This window comes from Acomys minous (genome assembly GCF_964271855.1).
Source record: "Acomys minous genome assembly, chromosome: 13".
In the NCBI taxonomy this organism is placed as follows: Eukaryota; Metazoa; Chordata; class Mammalia; order Rodentia; family Muridae; genus Acomys; species Acomys minous.
The window spans coordinates 57,329,477-57,351,016 of record NC_140495.1 but is presented as its reverse complement, the minus strand read 5'-3'; the positions used below and the strand labels follow the sequence as shown (position 1 = coordinate 57,351,016).

Genomic DNA, 21,540 nt, shown 5'->3' with positions numbered 1-21,540 from the left:
TAGCCTTGGTTGTCCTGGACTCACTTTGTAGACCAGGCTGGCCTCGAACTCAGAGATCCACCTGCCTCTGCCTCCCGAGTGCTAGGATTAAAGGCATATGCCACCATGCCCAGCTATGACCTCCACTTCTTTATCTTCACTCTAAAATTGTTCCCAGGTCACTGAGTTAATTGAGGCCTTTAGATGCCCTGCCCAAAGCCTTTTCATACATAGCACCGTATGTCTGTGTTTCCAGAAGGAAGAAGGACGCCGTGGTGGTGGACCCCTCCAGCAGCATCTATTACCGCTGGCTGACCGTCATCGCTGTGCCGGTCTTCTATAACTGGTGTCTACTTGTGTGCAGGTAGGCACTGGAGCAGGGACATCACTTCAGGATGCCGGGGTGGAGGGACAGGAGAGGTGAGGCCGGCAAAGCCTAGAAGTGCTGGGTCTCACCAGAGAAGGTTTCTCTCCTCTCGGTCACCATATACAGCTCTGTTGCCTTAGACTAGTGGTTCTCAGCCTCCCTAAGGCTATAAACCTTTAATACAGCACCTCATACTGCGGTGACCCACAGGTTGGGAGCTGCTGGCTTAGGTTCTTCATCTGTTAAGAAAACAAAACAAAAAAAACCCAGTCATTTCACAGAGGATTCTGAACCATGTCTGCAAAGGGCTCCAAGCTTGAAATGGATGCTGAAGGTTCTGGCACTCTGAAATCTGCCTTTGGGTTCTGTGAGGAAGGGGCAGTGGTTGGTCACCGTCCAGGGGGTGTCAGGGACACATCTCGAGTTAAGCTGCTGTGGGTTAAGCTGCGTAGAAGTGGGTTTTGGGGTGCTCCTAGGTAAGCCTGTTAGAAGGAGCTGTTGCCTTGTTGCAGAAGATGAGAGGCAGAAGAATTTCTTCCTGGGTGAACTGGTGAAAACGGAGAAAACCTGGCAGGACTTCACCAGCAAGTAGGTTGGTGAACCTGGGCTATGGCAGTACAGAGATTGGAGCCTTGGACCAGAGCTATAACTTTCTAGTAAGCATTTCCCCCTGGGAAGACTGTTGCTATGGTTACCAGGGCAGGATGCCTCCTCCCCTAGGGTTGGGGGAGTGGCAGGGGCTTTCCAAAGCAAGCCTGCAGGGTGTGCCTCCAGAGGGAACCATGCTGGCCTTTGAAATATTCTCCCCCACCCCTATTTATTTATTTATTTATTTATTTATTTAATCACTTTACAACCTGATCCCAGCCCTCTCCTCTTCTCCCAATCCAGCCCTCATACCCCCCCTCCGTTCTCCCCTTTCCTTTCTTCTCAGAGAAGTGGAGTCCGCCCTCCCCCATGGGTACCAACCCATCCTGGCACCTCAAGTCACAGCAGGACTAATAGCATCCTCTCCCACTGAGGCCAGACAAGACTGCTCAACTAATAGAAAGGGATCCAAAAGCAGGCAACAGAGTCAGAGACAGCCCCTACTACTCCCATTGTTAGGGAACCCACATGCTGACCAAGCTGCACATCTGCTACATCTAGGTCCAATTCATGCATGCTCTTGGTTGGTGCTTCAGTCTCTGTGAGCCCCCATGGGCCCAGGTTAGTTGCCTCTGCAGGTCTCCTTGTCATGTCCTTGACCCCTCATGTTCCTTCAATCCTTCCTCCCACTCTGCCACAAAACTCCCCGCACTTGGCCTATTGCTTGACTGCAGATCTCTGCATCTGTTTCCAATAGCTGCTGGATGAAGCCTCTCAGAAGACAGTTATGCTAGCTTCCCGTCTGCAAGCAGAGCAGAGTACCATTAACAGTGTCAAGGGTTGGCTCTCTCCCATGGGATGGGTCTCAGCTTGGGCCAGTCATTGGTTTTCCAGTCCCTCAATCTCTGCTCCAACTTAATCCCTACACTTCTTGTAGATGAGAGAAATGTTGAGTTGAAGGTGTTATGGGTGGGTTGGTGTCCCCTTCCCTCCACTGGAAGTCCCACCTGGCTACAAGAGGTGGTGACTTCAGGCTCCATATCCCCTGCTGCTACCAGACTCAGCTAGGGTCACCACCATAGACTCCCAGAAGCCTCCCCTCTCCCAAAGAGTTACCAGCTAAGGATGCTGGTGAAGGGGCCTTTCCTAAGCAAATCTACAGGGACCTGAGATTCCTGTTCCTCTGGGAAGGCCCTTCCTAGCAGGACTACAGGACAAGAGGTGTCCCTAATTAAGCATACAAGGAAGTCCTGCAGAGGCAGGTCTCTGTACTTGTAAGAGTAAGTTAGGCAGGGCAGCATCTCCTGAGCCAACCAGGATACAGCTCTCTGAGGATGACTGCATCTTCTAGTTTACCACGATTCAGCAGACAGTCCTCTTCTTTAAGTAAACAGTGGGGCCTGGGGTGTTCCTGGGAAACTCTGCATGACAGACACAGCTGCTCTGGGAGGCTAGGCAGTGACTTTTGGAACACTCCTGACCCTACTCCTCAACTGGGATGCAAAGAAGACCTGTGCTCCCTGCAGTTAGGCAGCGTTCCATTGATATGACAAAAGATCAATAGTGTAAAAGAAAGAAAATGAATCTGGCTCAGAGATTGAGAGAGTTCAGACAATGGTTTCTTAGTGTCACTGTTCTGGGCCACTAGGACAAGACATTGTGGCAGTGAAGAAGTAAAAATAGAGGAAAGGAACAGGCAGGGGACTAATATCCCTTTTAAAGGTAAGCCTCCTTGACCTACCAAGTGTTGGCGGCTGTGCAGGATGAACAGCAAAACAGCTCTAGAACTCTTGGAATAGGGCCCACCTGTTAGCATCGCCACGATGGGCGTGTCTCAGGAGGCAGAACCCCGAGAACCACGTGTCCTGAGGACTTCACGCTGCTATAGAGCACAGCTCTGCTTGTCATCCTTGTGGTCCTCATAATCCTCCCAATGCATGAACAATGTGAGTGTTATGAAGGAGGCTCCCAGCCCCTCACTGGGCAGTATCACTGGCATATGCAGTAACAATGCTTGATCTCTCTCAGGCGTTGCTGCTGGAGCAGGTTATTGATTCAACCACCACCCTTGAAAAGAACCTATGGATGTAGATTGCTAACAATGACCCTTAGAAAGAATTTGGAAAAATAGGCTGTTCAAGCCGGGCGTGGTGGCACACACCTTTAATCCCAGCACTCGGGAGGCAGAGGCAGGCGGATCGCTGTGAGTTCGAGGCCAGCCTGGTCTACAAAGTGAGTCTAGGATAGCCAAGGCTACACAGAGAAACCCTGTCTCAAAAAACCAAAAAAAAAAAAAAAATGGCTGTTCAACAAGGTTAGGTTAAGGTGTTTTTTGCTAGTGGCTCTAACATAGAAAGTCGTAGGGAAAAATAGATTGCTTAGCAAAGTTAGGTAAAAATGTTTTTGCGCTTGGCTCTGATGCAGAAAATCTTAGGGAACAATTTGAAGTTAAGAAAAAGTACACTTGCCGGGTGTGGTGGCGCATGCTTTTAATCCCAGCACTCGGGAGGCAGAGGCAGGCGATCGCTGTGAGTTCGAGGCCAGCCTGTTCTACAAAGTGAGTCCAGGACAGCCAAGGCTAATATAGAGAGACCCTGTCTCAAAAAACCAAAAGAAAGAAAGAAAGAAAGAAAGAAAGAAAGAAAGAAAGAACATTCTTCTTCTCCCTTGTCCCATTAAACTTGTTTTAATGGGTCTCAAAATCCTGTGACAGATTTTTGGTCAAGTTGTTTCCATTCAAAAGTACTGATTTTGAAAACTAATAACTTAAAACACACACACACACACACACACACACACACACAAATAAAATGGTCCACAAAACATTCTCCTTTCCTTCTGAAGGTTTTACAATGCATTGTTATCATTAACCAGTCTTTCAAATATATGGAACACTTCACGGATTTGCGTGTCATCCTTGTGCAGGGGCCATGCTAATCTTCTCTGTATCGTTCCAATTTTAGTATATGTGCTGCCGAAGCGAGCACAAAAAGTACACTCTTAATAGTGAAGCTAGGGGCTTTATGAGGTTGCTGAGCAAAGACAGCACCCCAATTAGTACTAGCTGACGTGACTCTCTCACACAAGGTGGACTTCAAGGTGACTAATTTCTTATACTTATTTTTGCCCTCAGCTTCCTGATATGATTTAATAGAAATTATTAATGAGTAGACGAGCACCTTTAGGATTTAAAGTAGAAATGGCTGGGATTTTTTTTTTTACATAGAACTTTAGATTTGTGATTCTTTTACGATTTTTTTAAGATTACTTTTTAAGATGATTCTTCATAACTGCAAATTGTAGCCTGCTAATAAAGAAAAGCTGGCTGAGAAATTACGTTGCTTGCTTATTCTGTTAATATATAACAAGTTGCTCAGTTACAAATGTATGTGGGTTCTTGGGAGTAATCTCCTTTTCATATTTGTTTCTCACCCCGTAATACATGAGGCATTTGATCATGTGACGGTATTGAAGAACATGTTTTTCTTATGTTTACTCACTCTAATCATTCACTTAAAGAAAATGGAATGTAATAGCATTGTGATTTTGTACTGCTTCAGAGATCTTGCTGGGATATATAATCTGTAGGAAAACTAATAAAGTTGTTGGAATCTTTTCCAGCCACACATATGTGTGTATGGGAATATATATGTGTATAAGTTCGTTGGAGCTCACTCTTTGGAGTTTGTTCCACTCACCAAAGTACATTTGTGTAAGTACAATAGCTGCTTGGGCTGGAACCTGCTCTTCAGAGTTTGTTCCATCCACCGTGTGTGTGTGTGTGTGTGTGTGTGTGTGTGTGTGTGTGTGTGTGTTTTCTCTCCTTCTTTCCCTTTCCTTTTTAGATGTTTGCCACCATCCGTGAAAGGCCCCTACACACTAGGAGTGATCATCCCTAGCCCCCCCGCTTGCCACCATCAGTGGCCCAGTTGGTCTGAGCCTCTTCCAGGCCCCTCAGTCAGCTGATCTCGGCTTCTTCCAGGCTGACTGGCTTGTCTGAGGATTTTCCTTGCAGCTTGGCTTGTCGGAGGGTGACTCTCAGCGGTCTTTACTGTTTAATACTCTTTGGGGAGGGAGGGTTCTAATGAATGCGGTCAGTCTCAGGGACTTCCTGAAGCTACTTTGAGTTGTTTACTTCCTGTCTTAGTGACACCCATGCGGTAGTTTACCTCCCTTTGCAACATGTGTTGCTTCCCCTCTCTATGAGAATCCTATCTTCAGAAAGTTCCTTCCAAAGAAGAATGTTGTGACCTCAGAGGAAATTGCCACGTAACATGTGTCACCCCACAGGGAAAACTGAGGCTGGTTCCAAGGAGCCTGTTCACAGCACGGGGCAGGGACACCAGGCCCTCCTGTCACATCTCACCCTTGGCTTCTTTAGGGCCTGTTTTGATGAGCTTCAGTCAGAGCAGCTGATGCTGTGGCTGGTCCTGGACTACTCCTCAGATGTCCTTTATGCTGTGGACATGCTGGTTCGAGCCCGGACAGGTGAGTGTTCCCCAAGCCCCAGGACTTAGCCCCTCAGTAGGGGGTCATAGCGTACTGAGGAAGACTCATGGTGGTAGACTGGCTGCTACCTACCTTTGACTAAGAGGTGCCTGGGAGATCTGGAGACCCATCAAACACAGAGTGGGGTGCTAGCATGTTGATGCTAGTATGCTGAATCCTTCAACAAGACCTGACAGGGGTTAAGACACCTGGGCTCTGGGATCTACTGTCCCAGTATTAAACGAGAAAGTCAAGTGCCTCTCTGGACCTTATTTTTGTCACCTGTGACATAAGGCTAAGCTATCATATCAAAGAAAACTTTTAGTTCTGACTGTGTGAGGTGACACTCAGTTCATCGTCTGAGTTCCTCTCCACAGAAACGTGGAAGGACCATGTAACTCTCAGAGGGGTTTTGCAATTTATTTTTTGTCTGTTTGTTTTAAAGATTTATTTATTTATTATTTGTATAATATTCTGTGACCCAGAAGAGGGTACCAGATCTCAGTATGAACCGCCATGTGGTTGCTGGGGATTGAACTCAGGATCTTTGGAAGAACAGCCAGTGCTCTTAACCCATGAATCATCTCTCCAGCCCTAAATATTTTATTTTTAATTAAGCGATGTGTGTGTGTGTGTGTGTGTGTGTGTGTGTGTGTGTGTGTGTGTGTGTACGCATGAGTGTAGTGCCCATACAGGCCAGAAGAGGGCATCAAACCCTACATGGAGCTGGAGTTACAGGCATTTGTGAGACACAAGTGCTAGGAACTGAACGTGAAACCCCGAAAGCGCACTGGGCACTCTTAACTGCTGAGTCCCCTCAAAGAAGTTTTAACATGTGAAGAGCTGAAATTCAAAAGTGGGCCCGGGAAGATAATTAGCTCTTTCAAACAGCCTCTGGGTGGGGTTGAGACCAACCTATATGTGAGAATTAGGGCTGTCCAATTCCAGGGATCTTTTTCTAAAGTGCACAGACATGTCCCCTAAACTTGTATAGGGCCTTCATATTGCTTCTAAGATTTTGGAACTCTCACCCACACCACCATGCTCGTGCTCAATAGAAACACACCAAATTGTACCATAAATTCACAACTTCCAAATCCTCTCAGCCCATCTTGCTTTCTTCGTAAAACCAGTACATGAGGCAGGAAGCAAGGCTGCCTCCACCTTACTGACTCAGAGACCAAGGCCCTAAGTGCATATTCACACCACGGTCAGGCAGACTGGCAGCTCCTGCTTCCTTCCACACTGGCGCCCAGTGTCTTAGCCTGAAAGATCTCAAGCACACAGCTAGAGGCTGGCCTCCGCTGCAGTCATATTGGCATATACAGGCACAGCGGTCTGTGAGTAGCCAGGGAGACCCTGCCCTTTGTCTCAGGCAAGCTTGAGTAGAATAAAATGCCCTTGTTCACCTCACTCAGACATCAACTGTACCCCTTCTCGGACTTGGGTACCTCCTTGGCGATGCCCGATTCAGGAGGAAGCTGGGGAAGAGAGGGGGCAAGAAAGCAGGTGGCCACGATCACAGCCCACAGGGAAACAGTCTTCAGATTTGGGAGAATCATAAGAGGACGAGGAGTCCAAAAGCAAGGATGCTACGCAAGGCACCCCGTAAACACACGCACAAGCACCCGTGCCGTCTGTACATCTGTACCTGGGAGCCAATCAACTGAATAGAAAATACTTGAAAAATAATTCTGTAAGCCGGGCGTGGTGGCACACGCCTTTAATCCCAGCACTCGGGAGGCAGAGATAGGCGGATCACTGTGAGTTCGAGGCCAGCCTGGTCTACAAAGTGGGTCCAGGACAGCCAAGGCTACACAGAGAGACCCTGTCTCGAAAAACCAAAAAAAAAAAAAAAAAAAAAAAAGAAAAATAATTCTGTGCTGAACATTTAGAGGTTTTATTTTTCCTTGTCATTGTCCTTACACAGCACAACATGACTTTGTAGTACTTATGCTATATTTATTGGGTACTCTAAGAAATCTAGAGAGAGGGCTGGAGAGATGGCTCAGCAGTTAAGAGCACTGACTGCTCTTCCAGACGTCCTGAGTTCAATTCCCAGCAACCACATAGTGGCTCACAAACATCTATAATGTGATCTGATGCATACCGTATACATAATAAATAAATCTTAAAAAAAAAAAAAGAACTATCCTAAAATAAATAAATAAATAAATAAATAAATAAATAAAACAGTGAGGATCTTGTAAGACATGGGTCCTTTAAAAAAAAAAAAAAGAAATCTAGAGAGAGTGTAAAATAAATAAGAAAATACGCATAGGTAATGTGCAAATAAGGACATCATTCTATGGAAGATACTTAAGCATCTAAGGGTCTTGGAAAGAGGCTAAGAGATCCTGGAGCGAGTCACTCTGTGGACCCTGAAGGGCAGCCATTTAACAAGAGTGAACTGAGGAACAGGAGAGCCGGAGCTTGTACGGGTCGTATATGACAACAACCTTACTTTGCATTTTTAACAAAGGTCTTGGGCTAGCAGCAGTGACACCTTGAATTTGTAAAAAGTGCCCGATGGCTTACGCTCTGGGGGACAAGCCCAGCCCTGTTCCACTGACCACCACTAGTGGCAATACCAGCTTGGTGGGCTTTATCTGAGCCTCTGAAGTTGCATGCTTAATGTTTTCAAGCGTATGTGAAAGGCAGAATGGCACTTCGAAGGCTCATGCTTCCTCACCCACCCCAATGGGCATCTCACATGTTTGTCTTTTAACACTCAGCTTTCATTCTTTGCTAATATTCAGTCTATTCTCAAAGTCACCCAATTGATGTGTAGGCTCAATTTTCTTAACAAATATATTTTATTATGAACTTATTAACCGAGAGTACCTCACTTATAACCCGACAAACCTAAACAATAGGAAAAGAAGATTAAAGAATACAATAATGCCAAGTGTGGTGGCGCACGCCTTTAATCCCAGCACTAAGGAGGCAGAGGAAGGTGGATCGCTGTGAGTTCAAGGCCAGCCTGGTCTACAAAGTAAGTCCAGGACAGTCAAGGCTACACAGAGAAACCCTGTCTCAAAAACAAACAAATATATATATATATATATATATATATATATATATATATATATATATATATATATATAATGAAACCGTAAGGATATCAGTTCCAAAGAACATTTCTCCTGACATAGTCAGCAGGATTTATTCTGCTGGAACCTGGAGAAACCAGAACCTGGAGCCTGAACTAAAGCCCGGAACCCCAAAGCCTTCCCTCGAGCGGTTCTCTCTAGAGGCTTCTCGAAGTGGAGCGACAAACAGCCAAAACTATCCCAAGTCTCCAAAGTCCCTGCCTCTTGTTTTTGGCTCATTTTTATACCTCCTTTCAGAATTTATTTGAGGATGTTTTTCAGCTGGTTAATAACCAATCTCCCCACATGGTGGTTTGAATTCTAAGGGGATAAACATCACCTGCGCTCACACAAGTCTTTTTCTCATCCTCCACTTGTGATATAAACAAAAAACATGTTTATCTCTTCTTCATTGAAACCTGAATGGAGAACTGGGGATGTAGCTCACTTATAGAACCCTTGCTTATGCAAAGCCCTGGCTTCAATTCCCAGTGGAGAAAAAAAAAAAAAAAAAAAAAAAAACAGAAGAGATTGAAACATTATAGAAAAAAATACCAGAGAGTTTCAGCATTAATGTGTTATGTCTAGTATTGTTTGCATCATATACACATCGCTGTCTATTGTATAACCACGATGGGAAATAGCTTTCTATAGCCAGTTTAAGCCTCTTTGGTGCCCAAGTAACCGTCCCCTTCTCCCTCCCTAGGTTTCCTTGAGCAAGGCTTGATGGTCAGGGATACCAAGAGGCTGTGGAAACATTACAGAGAGACCTTGCACTTCAAGCTCGACATCCTGTCTCTCATTCCCACAGACCTGGCTTATGTAAAGATGGGCATAAACTACCCGGAACTGAGGTTCAACCGTCTACTTAAGTTCTCTCGGCTCTTTGAATTCTTTGACCGCACGGAGACGAGGACCAACTACCCCAACGTGTTCAGGATAGGGAACTTGGTCCTCTACATCCTCATTATCATCCACTGGAATGCCTGCATCTACTTTGCCATTTCCAAGTTCATTGGTTTTGGGACAGACTCCTGGGTCTATCCGAACATCTCCAAGCCGGAGTACGGGCGCCTCTCCAGGAAGTACATCTACAGTCTCTACTGGTCCACCTTGACGCTGACCACCATTGGTGAAACCCCTCCCCCTGTGAAAGATGAGGAGTACCTCTTTGTGGTTGTAGACTTCCTGGTGGGCGTTCTGATCTTCGCCACGATAGTGGGCAATGTGGGCTCCATGATTTCCAACATGAATGCTTCGAGAGCCGAGTTCCAGGCTAAGATCGACTCCATCAAGCAGTACATGAAGTTCCGCAAGGTAACCAAGGATTTGGAGACCCGCGTTATCCGATGGTTTGACTACCTGTGGGCTAACAGGAAGACGGTGGATGAAAAGGAAGTGCTCAAAAACCTCCCCGACAAGCTGAAGGCTGAGATCGCCATCAACGTGCACCTGGACACGCTGAAGAAAGTCCGAATCTTCCAGGACTGTGAGGCCGGGCTGCTGGTGGAGCTGGTGCTGAAGCTTCGTCCCGCTGTGTTCAGCCCTGGGGACTACATATGCAAGAAGGGCGACATTGGCAGGGAGATGTACATCATCAAGGAGGGCAAGCTGGCTGTGGTGGCCGACGACGGCGTCACACAGTTCGTGGTCCTCAGCGACGGCAGTTACTTTGGGGAGATCAGCATCTTAAACATTAAAGGGAGCAAGTCGGGGAATCGCAGGACGGCCAACATCAGGAGCATTGGCTACTCAGACCTGTTCTGCCTGTCCAAGGACGACCTGATGGAGGCCCTCACCGAGTACCCGGATGCTAAGAAGGCCCTGGAGGAGAAAGGTCGGCAGATTCTGATGAAGGACAACTTAATCGATGAGGACCTGGCCAAGGCCAGGGCAGACACCAGGGACATCGAGGAGAAAGTGGAGTACCTGGAGTCGTCCTTGGACACCCTGCAGACAAGGTTTGCACGACTCCTGGCTGAGTACAACGCCTCACAGATGAAACTGAAACAGCGGCTCACCCACCTGGAGAGCCAGATGAGCGCGAGCAGTCATGGATTTGCACCTAACGGGGAGACTTCCGGGGATGCCTCAAAGGCAGAGTGAAAAGGCAGGTGGCTGTCTGCCCCCTGCTTCCCAGGGCCAGCTGCCAGTCAGACACCATCTACTTCTGCGTGGCACAGGGCGTGGCTGCGCTTTTACCTCAGCGCTATTGATCCTTTGCAAGTGCTGTGACAGCAAGAGAGTGCCTTGGTTCCCTTGCCTAGGAAGAGAGCTCGTGGCTGTCGGCTGGATGGAGTTGTAGATTGTTGTAAGCTCTACGTAATACGTAGCAAGGAGTGGAGCTTTGGAAAGCGTGAAGCGTTCACAACCGAGTGAATGAACGTATTATGCAGGATTCTAATGTTTTTAATTGTGTATGTGGGTACGTGCAGTTGCCTGTGGAGGCCAAGTAAGGGGGTAGAATTGCCTAGGCTGGACTTACATGCCTGCTGTAAGCTGCCCAGCGTGGGGTCTTGGACCACTCTTCATTAGGGTTGCTACTGCTTTGATGAAATATCATAACTAAAAGCAAGTTGGGGAGGAAAAGGTTTATTTGGCTTACACCTGGTTTTTTGGACAGACTCCTGGTCCCTCACTGAAGGAAGTCATTTAATGAAATCTGTGAGGTGTTTAAGCCTCTTAGCCTAGCTTTCTCATAATGAATATTTATTTAATCTCCTCTCTCATTCTCACTCCATCACCATCTGTGAAAGCACAAAAGGATATGGAGATATGTCGGTGGTAAAACACTTCCCCCGTGCGCACAGTGGCTCTGTTTAAACAGAGACTCTAAGTGGAAAGGTGGGGGAGTGGCCTAAGTTTTAAGAGCCGACGACAGCTAGGGTCGGAGGGATGATTCGGTGGCTAAGAGTATGTGCTGCGTTCCCAGAGGACTTGGGTTTGATTCTCAGGACCCAAACTGTGGCTTACAACCATCTGTTGTAACTCGACTTCCTGGGTATCCAGTGGCCTCTTCTGGCACTACACACGCATGTGGTACACAGACATATATGCAGGCAAAGCACCATTAGACACAAAATACTCAGCCAATGTCCTTGGGACCTGAGCCTTTACCCCGAAGAAGCTTCAAGCCCCCCACGGAACCACACCCTCAGGCCAAACCTCTTAGCTAGCCAAAAGCTTGCACAGGGCAAGAGCTAGCAACAGGTACTCCATTCTCCTATGTGCCCTTGGCTTCTGTGACTGTAAAGCATGGCATGGGTATTCTGCCCCTCATGTTAATACATGTTGGAAATTCTTTCCTCCCTTCCCATCTTTCTTCCTTCTTTCTCTTTCCTTTCTTCTCCCTTCATGCTTCTTCTGTCTTCCCCCTTCCTCCTCCTCCTCCTCCTTTCTTTTCTACCAAACAAAATCCTCCAGATCCTTGCTTTGACAGTGTTGCAGTCTCAGTGGCCAGATGTTATAACCTATAATTCGATCATAATGTAGTTCGTACAAAAGATGCTGTGTGTTCCGTTACGCATTTGGGTCTCTTCTTGTGGGTCACATGACCATCTCCTGTGCATCATCTGATGTTCAATGCTTTTAAATGGTTAGGGGAGGTCTATTAAAGAGCATAGATTCAATTTCATATCGGCAAAACTGTAATCAGCTATGCTATATATTTTGTAACATTGAATATTTATAACAATGAATTTGTTTTAACAGCCTTAGCTATCAATTATGCCCGCACCCGTATTTATACAGGAAAGATGAAGGGCAGGATTAAAATGTGCTAAGGGACTTCTGATTCAGCTCTTGTCATAAGGGCAGATTCAGCACCAGGGTGCATTTGTAGGGCAATGGCTTCCCTACAAAGATCAGGAGATGATAAAGGATAGCATTCACTCCACAGGAAGGGACACACACAGCCAGAAGCAGAAGAGACAACGCCCTGGGCACATAGACTCATGCACAAGTATTTACTGTAGCATAGATCCTAAAACAAACAAACAAACAAACAAAACACAATAGAAAAGAAACGAACATAAAGCAAGAACAAAAGAAAACTATGACACACTAAGTTCTACCAAAAAGAATGTATCAGAGGGAACTGACCACGTCAACAGTCTGAGGCAGCAGGAATGGGTGCTGAGGCTATTCAGGGGCAGTAAGTGCAAAGGGAGCTGACTACCCCCAGGCTTGGAACTAAAAGAAGGAAGGTACTAAAGGGCGTTGCCCAGCAACTAGAGCTCATACCGCTGAGGGTGAGTTACTGTTGGCTGTTACTGATAACCCAGAAACTTAGAGATGTCTGTAAACAAAGGGATGCTGGCAATATGTAGTGGGTGGCATTGCTCTGGGTGTTAGGTTCTAGAGTCCAAAAATGAAGCTAGAAGCAGCCCCCTTGACCAGATTAAACAGTGGCTGCTGCCTCTGTACCTGTTGGTACTTAAGCTCCAAACCCAGAGAATCATACAGGTAAGCAAAGGAAAGCCCACTCTCCCCTCCCTCTGCCTGCCTTCCAATCTCCCCGGGCTGCCTCTTAGAGAAAGTTCTAGAAGAATGAGGACAGTGAGAAGAACTTTTGAGTTTGACTGACAATACCTTCCACATACTTAAGGTCCCACCTTCCATGCACCTGGAACACATCCAGGAAAGAATCCTAAATAAATAAATCAGTCGGCATCAAATTCACTAGTCACATAAAACATGTACACAAATGTTTATAGTATCTCTATTTATAAATACACACATGGGGGGGCGGGGGGAGGACCCTGTTTTCACTCAAGAGGTGGAAGCCAGAAAAACATACAATCCAACACTGCTCAGCAATAGGAATGAACAAGCTGTTATACCGATTCATGCAAAACCATTCTAGAAAAAGAAAAACAAAGATGGAAAGGAACTCACTGCTTGTTGGGAGCTGGGAGAGGGAGAGTGGGTGGTTACAAAGGAGCTAATTCCTACTGTGACATATTTTATGGTCCTGGTGTTGTAGGTGCATGAGTTTATGCCCTTGCCTGAACTCCCATAGCTGTACATCACAGAGAGCCAACTCGAAGCCAGGTCTATAGTCTCAGCACCGGGAGATGGAGGCAGAAAGATCAAATGTTCAAGGCCAGCCTCAGCTACAAACAAAATTCGAGAGTAGCCAGAGCTACATGAGACCCTACCTCAAAGAAAAAAAAAAAGAGTAAACTTTAGGGTAAACAATGTTTTCAATATCAACAAGGATGTAGGGACATGCCAGGAAGGAAAGAAGATTCTAACAAATGAGTCTGTCTGTATTACGAACACAGGGCCTAATCTTATTGAGTCTATAGGGTAAAATGAAGGCTAAGTATCTTTTAAAACTGTAAGGTAAGGCAAAGGACAGAAGGAAGTGGCATGAACTCACATACTATAGATGTAAATTCTTTTTTTTAAGGATTTATTTATTATTATGTATACATTGTTCTGCCTGCACATACACCTGCACACCAGAAGAGGGCATCAGATCTCATTATAGATGGTTGTGAGCCACCATGTGGTTACTGGGAATTGAACTCATGACCTTTGGAAGGGCAGACAGTGCTCTTAACCGCTGAGCCATCTCTCCAGCCCCTAGATGTAAATTCTTTAACATGGAGGTATTGGTGAATACTTCTGAAATTACATGTATACTATGTATGGGTAAGTGGACAGATGGAAGGCTAGTAAAAATAAAAGACAAGATTACCATGGAGAAGGAAGTTTCAAATAGGTAAGGAGATGCTTTTGTTTTATTTCCATTGCTGTGATAAAATTGCTCTGGCGAAAAGGCAACTTAAAGAAGAAAAGGTTTATTTCAGCTTACCATTCCTCATTACAGTCAGGGCAGGAGCCTCAAACATCCAGTCACATCACATCCACATCGAAGAGCAGAGAGAAATGGATGCGTACACTTGCTTGCTTGCTTGCTTGCTTGCTTGCTTGCTTATCCTGGTTTAACCTCTCTTATACAGTTCCGATTCCCAGCCTAGGGAATGGTGCCGCCCACCGTGGGCTAGATCTTCCCACATCAGTCAACAAAGACAATCCCCTATGGACCACAGGCCCACCCAATGTAGACAACCCCGCATTGAGCCTCTCCTCCGAGGTGGTTCTGCAACGTGTCAAGTTGGCAATTAAAGCCAACCATCATAGGGGGCAAGAAAAAGTCCTGTGGTATAAATTTGTTTTTCTAGACAGATACACACACAGAGAGATCGTGTGTGTATGCACATAGATAGATCCCTAGCTCTGACTAATATCTTTTGTGAAGAACACAACTTGGTTCCTAAATATCTTTTTCCAATAAAAGGTACCCGGATGATTCTAGGGATAAACCATACACCCGGACCATCTTTGTGATGCTAGAAAGTGCTGGAAAAACACAAATGAGTATGTCAAAGGGACCCTGCCCACTGGGAATTTCTTTTGGTGTCATTTTGAAATTCCCAGTGCCAAAATTAAAACCATCTAGCAACATTAAAAAATTAGTATGAGATTCTAATCTAAACTACAACATGAAGGTCACTGAGTCTGTGCTCATTTTATAAATGACTGGAAAATAAACTAATGAGAGGGAAGGCACAGATATGTTTACAAGAGAATTCCAGGAAACATCTGTGAGTTATTTGGTGTTCCTTTTGTTTGAAGTAGATGTAGCCATATTTACATATCTTAGAATCAGAACTGGAGTCAGGTTTCTGTGTTTTGATAGAATTAAATGTATCAGTCTTTGATTTTTGCCATTTCGGTGTCATATTGAAGGCCTTTCATTTAAGACATAGATATTTACCCACACATACCTTTGTTACTTTTTACAGTTTCATCTCATATCAAAATATTTGGCCTACATTTTTCTTCTTGCTCTTTTTAGAAAGACTGCTTTTAGGTGAAAGTGGTCAAGAGAGAATAAGACCCCAGGGCTCGGGGAATGTTTAGTTACTGTGTGACATCTATACAGGGGAGCAGGCAGGTCCCACACCAGGAGTGTGACAGACATTTACACGTGGATATGTCCTCACTGCCCAGCATTTATAAGTGGTTAGGATAGATAGCCCAAAGCAGTAGCATTAACCAATAAAAAAATATTAACCTTGTTCTGACTCTTGTAGCATTTTCAACCGGTGGCACTTGATGATTTTCTCACTTCACATAAGTATTCACCTTGGTTCGTGGTTTTAAATGTGTAATTTACGCCTCTCTGCCTCTTACTTTTCCTCTCTCTCCCCTCTCTTCCTCTTCCCGCCCCCTCTCTCTCATACCCCTCCCCCGTTTCCTTCTCTCCCCATGCTCATTAAATAAACCTCATATTCTTAAAAAAAAAAAAAAAAACCCTGTAATTTACAGTTAGCACCCCCAAGTTCCAGGCCTTACTTTAATCATTAATGTCACTTCTGAGGTGACATGCACAGTGAGCTTGTCATAATGAAGTTAGGATAGGAGCCTCCCTGGGTACCTTGAATACTTAGATTAGGGTCTCAATATTAAAATCTGTGCTTCCATAGCACCCCCCCCCCAATATAGTCACTTCTGATGCTGGTGAGGCTGAAAGGCTACTCTGTAAAATGTCAGATAGTCAGAGCATGACTGTCCACTATGGCTAGGAATCCTCAGTTTGATATAGTCCAGCGTCACACCCTGGCTAAGGCACGCTGGAATTTCCTTGCCCAGCAATGGACAAGGAGAATGCACGTTCTGAGCTCCAAGGAACCAGACAGCTGGAAGGAATGGGGGTACTCAGACCCTGTGGTGGTTAAAATGAGAAATTACTCCCATAGTCTTGAACATTTGAACACTTCGTCCCCAGTTGATGGCTCTGTTTGGGGGAAGTTTAGGTGTTGCAGACTTGCTGGAGGAAGTATGTCACTAAGGGACAGCTTTGGCGTTAGAAGCCCCATGCTGCTTCCAGTTTGCTCTCTCTGCCTTGTGCTTGGGGTTCAAGATGTGAGCACTCAGCTTCCTGTGTCTGCCATGCCATGCTGCTAGCTGCCACAGTTCTCTGTGGCGGTGGGCTCTTAAGGCCTCTGGGAGCCTACGCCCAAATAACCCCTTTCTTCTATAGGCTGACTAGGCCCTGGTGTTTTATCACAGCAACAGAAAAGTAACTAATACAGTAAGATGCCTTACTGTGATGACATTGACCTGGAATGCATCGAGTCCCCTTCTGGATTCCAATATACGTCTTGGTACTTCTTCCCCCACTGCCTCATCCCCTGAAATATGATGGTGTTTTAGTGTACAGGACATTAGAGAATGGCTCAGACTCTCACACTCTGAGCCTGGACCAGGTGCCTGTCCAAGGCTTTCTGCCATAACTTGTACCCACCACCAGAGGTCAGTCTCCTGAAACAGTGAGCTGAAGGTAGCCTTCCAAATCGCCTTCCTCATGTACCCACAGGATACCACGAGAGCTACATTAGCCCTAGGCAAAGAAGCCTCATGTCAGTTTACAGGAGAAAGCTGACCATCTTTCATTTTTCACTTGTAATGATTCATCTTCGTTGTCAGCTTTATGGGATTAGGATCAACAAAGAAACACACCTCTCAGAGGGTCTGTCTTTTCCAGGAAGCATTAACTGAGGCAAGAAGACCCTCCCCTAAGGAGGATAGTACTTTCTAAGGGGTGCAACAACTATAAAACAGTCTGGGTGGGGGGTCTTGCTTGCCTGCCTGCCTTCCATTCTTGCTGATATGTGCACCTACCCCCATTGATGGCGCTGTTCCTGCTGCCGCCACCATCTTCTGCAAGGCACCAGACTCCAGCTTCTCTGGGTTTCCAACATGGACTGAAAACCAGCAGCTCTTGAAGGAGCTTCTAGGGCTTCTGCGCCTGATTAGGACTGCTGAGGCCGCCAGCCTCGTGGGCTGAGATGCTAAGAGGTTCTCAGACTCTGCAGCATGCAGACAGCCACTGTTGGACTGGCCAGCGTGTGTGTGATAATCTGTCAGTTCAGTTGCAGCATGCAGACAGTCACCGTTGGACTGAGCAGCGCGTGTACGCGTGTGCGCGTGCATGCGTGTGTGCGTGTGCGCGCATTAGTATATTATATATTCTAACAGTTCAGTCACTCCAGAAAATCTTGCCTAATACACTTTTCCTCCACAAAGGTTGCTAAAATCTCTATTCCTTGTCGTCCCTATTTGGCTGCCTGCAGACATTAGTGAATAGTAAGTCACATTCATGAAGACGGTGCTGGCTGCCAGGATGAATGGAGCCCAACACTGGGTGGCAGATGCCACATAAGTTTCTTATTCTGCCACTGTGCTGTGAGGGTGCACCTGGTTGCCACCGTGCAGTGAGGGTGCACGTGGCTGCCACCACGCAGCGAGGGTGCACCTGACTAGCACAGACCAGGGCACTGCTTTTGGTTTTGCTTTCCCCTTGATGCCAGAGTTCTGCAGCCTCCAGACAGAGCCTGGGGGTGTGGAGAGGCACTTTTGTTGCATCTTCATCTGTCCTAAAAGAGATACCCACCCTCTCGGTTTGACATTACTTCATACTATGGTGGTGCAATAGAGTCGGTCACATGCTTGTGCTCATTAACCATACCTACAGACATTTTCTATCTGAGTAGAATATTAGGTACATCAAGATTATCCCAGGGAATCTTTTGACCGTTCACTGTATATATATAGTCCAGGATGTCGTTAGGAGCAGTATAGACAGTGTCCCCTCCAGTGGGGCAGACTGTTCAGTCTTTGACTAGGAGCCAGAGGAAAAGTTAGCCTGTCCTTAGTGACCATGTTTGTTCAAGAATACCACATAATGGTTTGCTTTAGTTGGACACCACCACCAAATCTTTGAAAGGATTATTCTGTTGTTTTGATTATGACAATCTTCCAGCAGATGGCAGTAGAGGGTCCTGTTCCAATAAGTGATTCTAAGCAGTTTGACAATTTTTGTCAAGAGCCACAAAATCTTATCTGGACAGGGTGGCTGTATTTTATTCCCTTCTTCACAGCGATAAAGACAGGAGTTCCTCAAAATATTTGTCTATTTTCATTTTATGTATATAACTCTTTTCCCTGCATGAATCTGTGTGCCTGATACCCACAGAGACCAGAAGAGGGTGCTGGATCCCCTGGGATTGGAATTCCAGCTCATTCTGAACCATCAAGTGGGTGCTAGGAATTGAACCAGGTCCTCTGCAGGAGCAACAAATGCTCTCCACCTCTGAGCCACCTCTCCAGCCCCAAGGCAGGGGTTCTTAGTCATTGTCACTGTTCAACTCCCCCAGATACTGCAGCAACTCCTCAAAATGATATACTCCATTTCTGAGCTCTTTAGCACGCATTTGACTTTGCCAGTATCAGTTGCTAATGGATAACTCAGTGTCTCAAAATTTGAACTATTTTTAAACTCCTGAAGATTTACAATGTTGCCAAAACAAAACAAAACCAAGCTATGACTTCCATAAACAAAGGGATAACAAGATGTACATGCCTTAAAACTCAAAGAATTTCATTTTTACAAAACCAGTTATTTGTTTTCATACCAATTTACATATTTTAGTGACTTTAAGTTCTTAACTGTGACTAGGAATTCAAAAATATCCACGTTGGGTAATTTGTTTTCCATCATTTTAAAGAATGGCTTTGTTTGTTCCTTGGGGTTGGGGAGTAGAGAGGCCGCAAGAGGGTGGCAAGTTGGCGATCAGCCTGGGGTACTTAGTAAGACCTTGACTCGCTAAAGAAAGGAAAAATCAAAGAAAAGGAGCAAAGGTAAGGAAGAGAGAAGGGATATTAGATTAAAAGGTGATGTTTGTCCTGCTGCGGGGGGCGGGCTGTCCACATGATGAGCTGCTGAAATGTCCACCTCAGCTGAAGGACAGTGGGCTGCCCAGAGGAAGGGCATTCTGTATTCCTGCATCTACCTTCTTCAATGGACCCAACCAACCTTAGTCCTATGACCAAGGTAGCCCTGACCCAGTGTTTCCCAACATTAAAAAACAAAACAAAACTGTTCGGGCTGGGAGGAACTACTAGGGGAAAATTGTATTCACACTTAGTTGGATCTGTAGGAGGAAGGAACAAAACTGTTGTTTCCAGAAATTCTGTCAGCAAAGTATCCTGGTTTCGGGCTCTGGGGCTGTTGTGGGCTGGTCGTGTTGCAAAGCTATTGCATCCTTGGCACAGGGCAAGGGAATTCTGGTCAGCCAGGCCCCAAGGCTCCTGTAGTTCTGCTGCCCGCCTGGCAGGGGAGAGGGCGAGAGAGGGGGAGAGGGTGCCCATGGCGACTCACACCTGTTTTCAGCTCTCAGGAGGCTAAGGTGGGAAGATTACCACAGTTGGAGGTCAGCCTTGTTGGCTCTGGTTCCTTAACAATTCGATTTTATTATGAATTTATTAAACAAAGGTACCTTCCTTACAACCTGACTACTCTAAGCAAGAGGAAAAGGAAAAGCCGGGCGCGGTGGCGCATGCCTTTAATCCCAGCACTCGGGAGGCAGAGGCAGGTGGATGGATGTGAGTTTGTGACCAGCCTGGTCTACAAAGTGAGTCCAGGACAGCCAAGGCTACACAGAGAAACCCTGTCTAGAAAAACCAAAAAATGAAAGGAAAGGAAATTAAAGACAACCTTCCGGGTATCAGTTCCACAGGACGAATCGCTAGGTCTCTGGGCCTGCTCGCAGATCCTCTCCCCTAGAAGCTGTCTTAACTCCTTCAGCCTCTTCCCGTAGGTCCACAACCCCAGTCTCCTCTCTGGTTTGGTCCTCCCAGCAATGGTCGATTTGCAATACAATAGCCCGGCTGGAGTCCCCGGTCCTTCCCTTTAATCCCGCCCCACACCCCCCAGCACCAGGTTGGATCCTCTCAGTCCGTCACGATGTTTATCTCAGTGGGGTATCCATGGTGTCTCAAAGGGGTAAAGCCGGTCAAGATTGCCTTCCCCTTGGGCTCAGCCGTTTTTCTTCCACACAGAAACACAGAGGTTTCTGTCTCCTGGTCCTGGGGTGAGCCGTCTGAGCCCCAGCTCATTGGCTTGTGGTGGCCAGTGGTCCTATGACTAAGGTAGCTCTGACCCAGTGTCTCCCAACATTTATAACTGTCTTCATGCTGTGGGAGAAACAGGAACTGAAGTGGCTGGTTCTGAGTGTTCACAGGCAACACCTTTGTCTTGCGGCCAGAGGACACTGAGCCCCTCCCAGACACTAAAACACAAAGCAAGCACAAAGCCCACCTCCTACAGTTACCTTGACAACCCAGCTCCCCCTCCCTCACGCTGCGGGGTGGGGGGCGGGCAACAGGAGCTGAAGAGGCTGGTTCTGAGAGTTCACCGGCAACACCTTTGAGATTGTCCTGTGGCCAGAGGACATTGAGCCCCTCCCAGACACTAAAACACAAAGCAAGCACAAAGTCCACCCCCTACAGTCACCTTGACAACTCAGCCGCCCTCCTCACAGCTCCAGAACTCCTGGGGGCTGGCTGAGCGGCAGAGATGATCCCCTATGCAGTTGGCCTCAGACTCAGTACTGTTACTGAAACGGACCTCAAACTCTCAGAAATCGTCCTTTTGTTATGTCGAGATTACCCAGATCGCGAGACCCCCCAAAAAGACCACCAGGACTCGATACCGATGCAACAAACACAGGGTCCTGTATTTCGGGCTCAGAGCTTCGGCTCATCATCCTTCCTGACGCAGCAGGATAGGAGAGTGATCCCGGAGCTTTAAGGGCAATGGGTTTATAAGGAAAAACTGTAATTAGGAGTGGGGGTCACCGGGAAGCAAGGACAAAACCATAAACCGGAGTCGTGAGTCTCAGGAGTGCAGTCCTTTAGGCAGGCTGGGTGGGAACCGGATCTCCAGGGAAAAGTTGTGAGTCTCAGGAGTGCAGGCATTCCAGCAGGTTGGGTCCAGGAGGCTGAATCTCCAGGGATCATTGGGTATTAGTTGTATTTAATTGTTCCGGTGCAATTTCTGGAGAGTGCTGGCAGGTGTCATTCCCAAAACGCAGGAAGAAGGGCACCTGGAGGACAGGTTCTCATACAGACCATCATTAATTGCAGAATATAAATTATATATAAGATATG

The 21,540-nt window shown here is 46.4% G+C and overlaps 1 protein-coding gene across 3 annotated transcripts in view; it reads left to right on the top strand.

Moving 5' to 3' along the window:
* Positions 1-11,270, top strand: part of CNGA3 (cyclic nucleotide gated channel subunit alpha 3) — a gene marked incomplete at its 5' end in the record, with an annotated part of 34,297 nt that extends 23,027 nt beyond the window's left edge. For all 3 annotated transcript variants that reach the window (XM_084752210.1, XM_084752209.1, XM_084752211.1), the window contains 3 exons: positions 236-343; positions 5,316-5,422; positions 9,221-11,270. In XM_084752210.1, coding sequence (XP_084608336.1) covers positions 236-343; positions 5,316-5,422; positions 9,221-10,620 — 1,615 coding nt within the window. In that variant the 3' untranslated portion in view covers positions 10,621-11,270. The remainder of the gene's footprint in view (positions 1-235; positions 344-5,315; positions 5,423-9,220) is intronic.
* Positions 11,271-21,540: the final 10,270 nt, after the last annotated feature.